General features: G+C 43.7%; 1 protein-coding gene across 1 annotated transcript in view; it reads left to right on the forward strand.

Moving 5' to 3' along the window:
- The window catches only part of PREX1 (phosphatidylinositol-3,4,5-trisphosphate dependent Rac exchange factor 1), a 166,599-nt gene extending 156,358 nt beyond the window's left edge, over window positions 1–10,241 (forward strand). The window contains exons 33-39 of the mRNA XM_069750829.1: window positions 1,134–1,277; window positions 1,473–1,584; window positions 5,517–5,574; window positions 5,677–5,864; window positions 6,316–6,418; window positions 6,518–6,585; window positions 8,106–10,241. Of these exons, the coding sequence (XP_069606930.1) occupies window positions 1,134–1,277; window positions 1,473–1,584; window positions 5,517–5,574; window positions 5,677–5,864; window positions 6,316–6,418; window positions 6,518–6,585; window positions 8,106–8,148 (716 nt within the window). The 3' untranslated portion in view covers window positions 8,149–10,241. The remainder of the gene's footprint in view (window positions 1–1,133; window positions 1,278–1,472; window positions 1,585–5,516; window positions 5,575–5,676; window positions 5,865–6,315; window positions 6,419–6,517; window positions 6,586–8,105) is intronic.
- Window positions 10,242–10,929: the final 688 nt, after the last annotated feature.

A 10,929-nucleotide genomic window follows, 5' to 3' on the forward strand; every position in this document is an offset into this window, starting at 1 on the left:
TTTGTTTTTTTACTTTTAGGATGGTAACCAGGGTAAACATCGGGTTACTAAGCGCGGCCCTGCGCTTAGTTACCCGATGTTTACCCTGGTTACCAGCGAAGACATCGCTGAATCGGTGTCACACACGCCGATTCAGCGATGTCTGCGGGGAGTCCAGCGACGAAACAAAGTTCTGGACTTTCTTCCCCGACCAGCGACAGCACAGCAGGGGCCTGATCGCTGCTGCCTGTCACACTGGACGATATCGCTAGCCAGGACGCTGCAACGTCACGGATCGCTAGCGATATCGTCTAGTGTGACGGTACCTTAAAGCACAGTATGAAGACAAGACATGACGGTCACAGTGCACGTTGCTCAGTAAGGCGACATTCACACATGCATTTTTTGAGACCCATGAGTATAAATAGCTTCAGAAAACACTTCTTTTGTTTGGAAGGGGTGCATGGGGTGGGTGGAAGTGTTTTCCGTTTCTTGTAGCAGTTTGAAGAGGTTTTGAAAGAGATTTTAATTTTTTCCTGACTAGCTCTTAGCAGCGCTTCTTTAAAAGCTTCTCATATGTACAGCGAAGTGGATTTCCCATAGAAATGAATTGGAAGAGGTTTTTCCAAAGTTTTACAACCAGTTATTTGAGGAAGATTTTGGAGAGTATTAGATTAAAAACACCAACTCCTTAATAAAACTCCATGAGCACATACCCTATGGGCGTGTTCACACTGCATCTTTTTCTGGCGGTCAGAAATGTCAGTTTTTCTAGCACAAGAGGCTTTAGGAAATTTGCCTTTTCCAGGAGTTTTGTAAGCTTGAACCTTATTTTTTCCCAACTTCATTTTCAACTTTTTTTTTTTATCATTTTTTTTTTCTTACTGACAATTATCTGACTCTTTTTTTATAAAGATGAAGAGTAGCGCTTAGCATTCAACTTCTGTAGAACAAGATGCAGTGTGAATATACTCCGAGTCCTACACCACAACCTCAGTGTCCCTGGCTGCTCATCTTGTTGATCAGTGCCGCTGACCTCTCGGCTCCTTCTTTGCCATCCCGTTATGGACTTTGTGATCTGACAGATGAGACTCCTTTGTACCCCCTCCTCGTACCCCCAGCAGGCAGATGTAATGCATTGGTGTTTCCTCCAGACACGGCCGTCTTCCACCACATAGAAGGATGCCGCCAGTCCCTCAAGGTCGTCTTCTACCTGGACAGTTTCCATTTTTCGAAACTGCCAACTAAGTTTGAGCACGGTGGCTGCTTGAAGCTTCAGTCCGTCCTATTCACACAAGGTGAGTTAAGCCTGTATGGTGATGTCCCCCCAAGTGCTGTACGTTTATCTGGGCAGCACGGGCCCTCTAGAGTGTTTGTCTTGCTAATGACAGAGGATACATGATTTTGGGCTAATAGCTGATGTCTCATTAAACCAGTCTTGGTTGGGTATCTGTGGGTTGTTACTCATGGACTCACGCACTTTGTTGTTGCAGCTCTGGACAGTGCAGAGGGGCAGCCGGGCAGTAATGTATCCCCGGAGGAGATTCGGCAGCAGATTAACCAGAGTTCCCTGGAAAAGGTGCAGAATTACTACCGGAAAATCAGGTAACGTTGTGAATAACGTTGTAAACGGGAGTTTTCATTGTATGAGACAGTTCTTGTTAAAGCCAATTCCAAAAACTAGTTCCTGGAATCCACGGAACGTAAGAGAAACAAAAATCCGACAGGACGGAGAATGCGTAGTGTCCTACCTCAAAGGATACGTTTAACCCTTTAACAATGCAGCCTAGTTTGTTAGTTAAAGATTCTGTGATTATTGTTTTATTCTAATATTATGGTACAGAAGTAATTGTATCCTAAAACACCCTATAATGTGTCTATAGTGACCTGCAATAGGGGTCTGTGTCGCCCCATTCTGGGCTATATTATGGCCCTAGGCCTAGACACTCCCTGACAACAAAGAAAATAAGATTGTACTGTAATTGCCCATTTAGATGAGCCAATAATGAGCATTCATTAGAATATTTTGTTCCATATTGCTGGTCCTGATGAATGAGCAAAAAAGGGGGAATGTGCTGCCAATAGAATGATACTGTATTTTCCCATATTCATTATGTGGGCAAAAAGAACTGTACAACAGGAGCTGGCTGTAATATACAGCTGTGTGCTGGAACCGAATATAGCTCTGATCCCAGCAGTTTAACTCCCTCACATGTCGTTGTCAATAGTGACAGCGGCATGTGCCTCCCACTGTCAGCCGATTGGCACCCCCAAGGCGCGCTCATGGAGTGCCGATTGGTTGCTATCGCAACCGAAGGCCTAACAATGGCCTCCATAATTGCCATATACACCAGCCTTTCACATCTCACCGGTGGCAGAATCTAATAGGCCATCTGTCAGTCAAACTCGGATCGGCTAGGTAGTGCTCAAAGTTGTACATTATTAATACAGTCAAAGCATCAAGTCCTCTTAATGGGACTAGTAAAATAAAAGTAAACGTATGAAACCCCAAATCTCAGTTTTAATAATACTAGTAATAATAATACTAAAAAGGTTTCTTTGGGACCAAAGAAAAACCTGAAAAATAACACATATTTGGTATTCACAAACACCCATTCTATAAATTGATATTTTCTTTAGTGATTGCGTTAAAAAAAAAAAAAAAATGAAAAACTACTCCAAAATTGCTGTTTTTGTTAATATCTCCTTTAAACAAAATTTAAATAAGCAAACAAAAAGTTGTACGTATCCAAAAATGGTACCAATAAAAAATTTTAAACCACTGTGCAAAAAAACAAACACAAAATCGTCATAGTTTTGTAAACCAAAAAAATAAGTGTTTTGTCTCTCACAATGTGACGAACAAAAAAAAATATTTTTTTAAAGTGATTTTTGTTTTTGGGCAAAAGAAGTAAAACATAAAAAGGTATAAATTTGGGTATCATTACAATCATATCGACCTGTAGAATAAAGTGAACATGTTGGTTACTACATGGTGAACTCTGAGAGTTATCAAATTTAGAAACTGTTACAGATGTAACGGTTTTGGGATCATGCATACTACCAAAAAATAAAAAGTAAAGAGTGAACAAAAAGTTTAATGTACCCCAAAATGGTACCAATAAAAAGTACAGATTGTCTCATAAAAAAAAACAAGCCTAAGTATCAGAATACGTTGTTCAAAAAATGTTTACAGTTTGGTCCATATAGTAAGTAATTGGACAGATTCAATAATTTTAAATAAAATGTTCATTTTTAGTACTTGGTTGAAAACCCTTTGTTGGCAATGACTGCCTGAAGTCTTGAACTCATGGACATCACCAGACGCTGTGTTTCCTCCTTTTTGATGCTTTGCCAGGCCTTCATCGTGGTGGTTTTCAGTTGCTGTTTGTTTCTGGGCCTTTCTGTCTGAAGTTTAGTCTTTAACAAGTGAAATGCATGCTCAATTGGGTTGAGATCAGGTGACTGACTTGGCCATTCAAGAATATTCCACTTCTTTGCTTTAATAAACACCTGGGTTGCTTTGGCTTTATGTTTAGGGTCATTGTCCATCTGTAGTATGAAACGACGACCAATCAGTTTGGCTGCAGTTGGCTGGATCTGAGCACACAGTATGTCTCTGAATACCTCAGAATTCATTCGGCTGCTTCTGTCCTTTGTCACATCATCAATAAACACTAGTGACCCAGTGCCACTGGCAGCCATGCATGCCCAAGCCATCACACTGCCTCCGCCGTGTTTTACAGATGATGTGGTATGCTTTGGATCATGAGCTGTACCACGCCTTCGCCTTACTTTTCTCTTTCCATCATTCTGGTAGAGGTTGATCTTGGTTTCATCTGTCCAAAGAATGTTCTTCCAGAACTGTGCTGTCTTTTTTAGATGTTTTTTTAGCAAAGTCCAGTCTAGCCTTTTTATTCTTGATGCTTATGAGTGGCTTGCACCGTGCAGTGAACCCTCTGTATTTACATTCATGCAGTCTTCTCTTTATGGTAGATTTGGATATTGATACGCCGACCTCCTGGAGAGTGTTGTTCACTTGGTTGGCTGTTGTGAAGGGGTTTCTCTTCGCCATGGAGATTATTCTGCGATCATCCACCACTGTTGTCTTCCATGGGCGCCCAGGTCTTTTTGCATTGATGAGTTCACCAGTGCTTTCTTTCTTTCTCAGGATGTACCAAACTGTAGATTTTGCTACTCCTAATATTGTAGCAATTTCTCGGAAGGATTTTTTGTGTTTTCGCAGCTTAAGGATGGCTTGTTTCACTTGCATGGAGAGCTCCTCTGACCACATGTTTACTTCACAGCAAAACCTTCCAAATGCAAGCACCACACCTCAAATCAACTCCAGGCCTTTTATCTGCTTAATTGAGAATGACATAACGAAGGGATTGCCCACACCTGTCCATGAAATAGCCTTGGAGTCAATTGTCCAATTACTTTTGGTCCCTTTAAAAACAGGGTGGCACATGTTAAGGAGCTGAAACTCCTAAACCCTTCATCCAATTTTAATGTGGATACCCTCAAATGAAAGCTGAAAATCTGAAGTTCAACTGCATCTGAATTGTTTTGCTTAAAATTCATTGTGGTAATGTCTATAACCAAAATTAGAAAAATGTCTCTGTCCAAATATATATGGACCTAACTGTATATACATGTATACAGCTCTGGCAAAAATTAAGAGACCACTAAAAAATGTTCAGTGTGTCTGATTTTCTCTTTATAGGTATATTTTTGAGTAAAATGTAAATTGTTCATTTATTCTATAAACTTCTGACAACATGTCTCCGAATTTTTTTTCTGAAAAGAAATGGTCAAAATTACAAAAAAAAAACCAGACCTCAAATAATGCAAAGAAAACAAGTTCATAATCATTTAGAAACAATAATACTATGGTTTTAACTCAGGTAGAGTTCAGAAATCAATATTTTGTGGAATAACCATGATTTTTAATCACAGCTTTCATGCGTCTTGGCATGCTTTCCACCAGTCTTTCACACTGCTTCTGGCGCAAACATTTAAGCAGTTCTTCTGTGTTTGATGGCTTGTGACTATCCGTCATCCTCTTGATTACATTCCAGAGGTTTTCAATGGGGATCAGGTCTGGAGATTGGGCTGCCCATGACAGGGTTTTGATGTGGTGGTTTCTTAATTTTTACCAGAGCTGTATTACAAAATAAATAATTAAAAAAAAACAAACATATATATTTGGTATTATCCTGACTGCATCGACATGCAGAAGACGTTTAACGTGACAATTGTACTGAACAGTGAATGATATTTGGACGAAAACAAAATATAGAATTACTGTTTATTTGTAGGTGATGAAAAGTCAAATGTACCACAAAATGGCAGCAGTTTTTTTTTTTCAATCAGCATCTGCCACAACTAGTTATTACCGCAATGTCCCCCCCCCCCCCCCCAATATCACCGCTGTATCTTCTCTTCTATATCTCCTCATTATCCATTCTATATCACCATTGTCCCCCATTTGTGTTGCATTGTACCTCCTTGTGAGATCTATATTTTTATTTTAGGGCATTCTACCTGGAGAAGTCAACAGACTCCAATACCACAGCCATAAAGATTGACCAGGTAAAGATGAACCATTATCTTTGGGGGTCTTGTGATGCTGTTTGGTTAAGGGGTAACATCTATTCATGGATAACTAATGTCATGCTGGTTCTGTGCCCTCAGCTGATTCGTCCCATAAATGCACTGGATGAGCTTTGTCGGCTCATGAAGTCTTTCATCACCCCAAAACAGTCACCATCAGAATTCTGCAGGAACAGTTTGTCAGGGGCTGCACTTCTACCAATCTCCTCAGAGCTCTGCTACCGCCTGGGGGCCTGCCAGATCGTCATGTGCGGCACAGGAATGCAGAGGTAAGTGATGCTGTACTGTCCTGTATGTACGTGTACTATCCTCTGCACATATGTACTGTCTGCCCTTCCTCCATATGTGTACATATGTTCTATATCTCACGTCCTCCATACCCTTACATACATGGACTATTTACCCATCCTCCACATATACTATACCGCCCAGTTTCCATATTCCATAAATGTTCTAATCCCCCTTCTCCTTCCCTATACATGGATGAACTATCCTCACATCCTACATACATGTCCATCCCCTAATCCTTCATACCCTTACGTCCAATGCCGCCCATGCTCTTTCCTCCCTTCTTCTATATCTATTCTAACTATGCCCATAACCATGCCTATACAGGCACGTACTACTCCTCCCATTCTCCATAATCATATATACATGTACATATGTGTACTATAACCCCATTCTCCATGGGTGTGTGACTTTATTATTCCCTCTGCACAGGAGTACGCTGAGTGTGTCCCTAGAACAGGCTGCCATCCTGGCCCGGAGTCATGGACTGCTCCCCAAGTGCATTATGCAGGCTATGGACATAATGAGGAAACAGGTGAGAACTGGACATCGAGTGTTGAAGGATTAGTGACCTCCAGATGGCTGGACGTGGTGCTCTCCGACCCTCCCCTAATTTTCTGATTTTGTTTTTTAGGGTCCTCGTGTAGAAATCTCAGCAAAGAATCTAAAAGTTAGGGATCAAACATTGCAGTCTGCACCACGGTGAGTGCATCTCTTCTTCCACCCTCCACCACACTACCAGTGCTCAGTGCCACTTTTTCCCTCACTACCAGGTGCTACCCCTGCTTAGTGCCACACATTCACCCTGCCAGATACCACCCCTGCTCATTGCCACACTTTCACCCTACCAGATAATACCCCTGCTCAGTGCTACACTATCTGATACTACCACTGCTCAGTGCCACTTTTTCCCTCACTACCAGATACTACCCCTTCTGAGTGCCACACATTCACCCTACCAGATACTACCCCTGCTGCCTGCCACACACTCACCCTACCAGATACTACCCTTGCTGCGTGCCACACTTGCCCTACCAGATGCTATTCCTGCTGAGTGCCACACACTCGCCCTACCAGATACTACCCCTGCTGCGTGCCATACACTTGCCCTACCAGATACTACCCCTGCTGAATGCCACACACTCGCCCTATCAGATAATACCACTGCTGGGTGCTACACACTCGCCCTACCAGATACTACCCCTGCTGCCTGCCACACACTCACCCTACCAGATACAACCCCTGCTGCGTGCCACACTCGCCCTACCAGATGCTATTCCTGCTGAGTGCCACACACTCGCCCTACGAGATACTACCCCTGCTGCGTGCCACACTCGCCCTACCAGATGCTATTCCTGCTGAGTGCCACACACTCGCCCTACCAGATGCTACCCCTGCTGAATGCCACACACTCACCCTATCAGATAATACCGCTGCTGGGTGCCACACACTCGCCCTACCACATACTACCCCTGCTGCCTGCCACACACTCACCCTACCAGATACAACCCCTGCTGCATGTCACACTCACCCTACCAGATGCTATTCCTGCTGAGTGCCACACACTCGCCCTACCAGATACTACCCCTGCTGCGTGCCACACACTTGCCCTACCAGATACTACCCCTGCTGAATGCCACACACTCACCCTATCAGATAATACCGCTGCTGGGTGCCACACACTCGCCCTACCAGATACTACCCCTGCTGCCTGCCACACACTCACCCTACCAGATACAACCCCTGCTGCATGCCACACTCACCCTACCAGATGCTATTCCTGCTGAGTGCCACACACTCGCCCTACCAGATACTACCCCTGCTGCGTGCCACACACCTGCCCTACCAGATACTACCCCTGCTGCGTGCCACACACTTGCCCTACCAGATGCTACCCCTGCTTAGTGCCACACACTCACCCTACCAGATACTACCCTTGCCCAGTGCCACACATTCCAAACTACTATATACTGCCCTTGCTTAGTGCCACCCATCCCCTTTGATCAGTGCCACCCATTCCTGCATTACCATATACTATCCTTTCCCATCCCTCACCCTTTGCTTGTACTCTTGATACATGTCACCCTCCCCTACCAGGCACCAGCCTGTGAGATTCTCCAGAACATCAGATGCCATGTTCTCCCCTCCTGTCGTACTGAACTTTTGTCCTGGTTCTAACCAGACAATTTTTCTTCATGTTTCCCATCTTTTGTCTCCCGCAGGATCTACAGACTATGTGTTCCACCACTAGATGGAGACTTGTAACTTTCTGCCTTTTAACAACGTCTTACGCCACTGGGCACCGGTGACATGAAGGGACCCGTTGGCGACAGAGCGGCCAGTGCCCATTGTGACTTCCCTGGGGAAGGGTAAAACCGATAAATTGGGCTCCTCCCAGGATTCCTGGCACACACTAGACTTTTTGGACACTGGAAGTGTGCAAGGGTATATCAGTGTTATCATGTGGCTATACTGGAGGGTGAGCACCAAACTGCAAAACGTGACTACCTGACCGCCCTAACCAGGAGTGAAGCTCCTCTGTCTGCCCAACAAGCAACGCCACTGCCGCCAGTATTAGGAACCGAGCTGCACTTTCTGACCATTGATGGCACAAAACTATTTATTATGACTTGTAGATGGCTCCCCACAGCCCTCTCCCTAATTTTACCCCAGTTTTATCTCAACTTTTATTTTAGACTTTTATGTTCCGATGTTTTATATGTGGAGATTTTACTTTTATAATTAAAGAAGCGTTTAAGGAAAAATCCTAACAAAAGAAGAAACCCATCCCGCTGGCTGCACCAAAATGAAGCCTTACCCAGAATACTTCACAATGCTCTTGAGGCCTAATGATGTCATCACACGGGACCAATCTCCTCCATCCCTCTTAGGTCTGTTCTACACAAGGATGATGCCACAGTCCCTCTAAAACTGTGACCTCTATCATTCAAACAATGTTGCGTCTTCTATAACACCATAGCCATGAGCGGTCCTCTGTCTGCAGGGTCGACTGTCCACCTATAGAATGTATTGTAGATTGTGTCCCGTTCCACATGAGTGTCTGTGAATGAAGTGATGGCTGCTGAAACCCCCTGTAAAGCGACCTGTGGTGATAATACAGCATTTGACCTTGGGTGTCCACGTCGTTAAGAGCCACCTTAGAACCATCTGGGAAGCTTGTCCTCTAAGCCATACCATGTCTGTTGTTGTCCTACCCCTGGACATGACGTTTGTTTGTTATAGCTGCCTCATACTAAATTGTGGGATATTGGTTGTAGGTTGTCAGGATATTCATACATTTCATAGCAGGTATTGCTTACAGTTAGAGTGGCCTTATACAAAGAGCATGTTTACAAGGTTAGGGCCAAGTGTCTTAAAGGGGTTTTCTGGTTTCGGGAAAACCCCTCTCATTTGGCTGCAGTTTGTTTAAAAAAATAAACTTAAACTGAATTATACTTTACTCACCATTCCTGGGTCCCGCACTCAATCTACATGGCTCTGCCCAAGTTGATGACATAAACCGTTAAGAGCCACTGAGCTCATTGATTGGATACAGCGCTGTTGACGTCCTTTACAGTATCAGACACTGGGTGCAGCGGCATATTCAGTGTTGGACCTGGGGAGGGCAAGTAGGGAAGAGTTGGTTTTTAAAACAAACTGTAGTCAGGGAGATGGGGAGGGATTTCTGACACTGGAAAACACCTTAAAAACACTGTACATATTTGTGGAGTTCTCCTCTGATGGTGCAGTATCAACACGACTTCAGTCAAGTATTACTCCATCTCTACCTTTACTCCAAATTTCTAGAGGCAGAGCACAATCTTGTCATGGTTCGTCTGGAAGAAGCAATAACGTCCCGAGAAGTGACCTTACGACATTAGTGGCCACACTTTCCAGATCTCCAGACTCATTCATGATGCCATCTCTTCTGCTGCAGCCTCCCGTCCAGTCATCTGTGGACACTTGCCAGGTCGCAGAGTATGGGGGTTCAGACCTGTATGTGGTCACTACCCCGCTTCCACCATTATCACACATTCCTCTTACTTGAATACATTATAATTTAGGGGTTTTGTTGGCATCCATCTTCTTTGTATCCTCCTGAGCCTAAAATGAGAAGTTGAGGTCTGCTGCATGATGACTGAAATGGAAAAACCACCACCTCCCTGCAGATTAGATGCTGCTTCTCGTAATACTTGCATCCTATAGAAATCCATCTATCAGGGCATTCTCTGTATGATCTCATTACTTTACACAGGACGTGTCCACTCTCTTTTTTTTTTTTTTGGAGGCGCCACTTTTATTTGTACAGATGACCCTGTCATTTTAAATGTGTCTTAAATAAACAATTTACATATAAAGTGTGTGTGGTGACTGATCTGCTGTAGAGCCTTCTCACCCCCTAATCTAGTCCGTGTCCGTCATACACTGCTACACCTGACATATCAGAAGGGGATATGTTGTCATTGGAAACTCTGTGGGGCAGCTTCAGGGCGTGTAAAAGAAAGGGTTAAAAAGCTGTTTAATTTTTTATTTGAACCATAACCAGCTATTTTGTGTTTCAAAAGCTTTGCTTGTGGCATCAATGATGCTTATCCTTCCATAACTCCACACCGTGTCAGACTGGGCTGCTAAGGGCCCACCAGTAGCCAACTCCAGGGTGCCACTCTTCAGCTAAATGCAAATGTGACATTATCCTCAATCACAAATGTATAGAACAATGAACTGTGTAGATTGGTAAATTAATAAGATGCCGCCTTTGTCTGTACTTAGTGAAGTACTGCTCATATAAGAAGGTGGTGGCCCAGTCTTGCACAGGGGTCCACCGGAGAATTCTCCAGTCCAAGCCTGTCTCTACATGATCTCCAATAGTCTTAAGGGTATGTGCACACGTTGCAGATTTGGGTGCAGAATTTTCTGCACAAAATCTGCATCTCTTGTCAGAAAAGCAGGTGCAGATTTGATGCGTTTTTCTTGTGGATTTTGTGCGTTTTTCCTGCGGATTCAGTGCAGATTTCATGCTTTTTTTTTACCCCTGTGGATTTCTAT

Source organism: Ranitomeya imitator, chromosome 2 (assembly GCF_032444005.1).
Source record: "Ranitomeya imitator isolate aRanImi1 chromosome 2, aRanImi1.pri, whole genome shotgun sequence".
In the NCBI taxonomy this organism is placed as follows: Eukaryota; Metazoa; Chordata; class Amphibia; order Anura; family Dendrobatidae; genus Ranitomeya; species Ranitomeya imitator.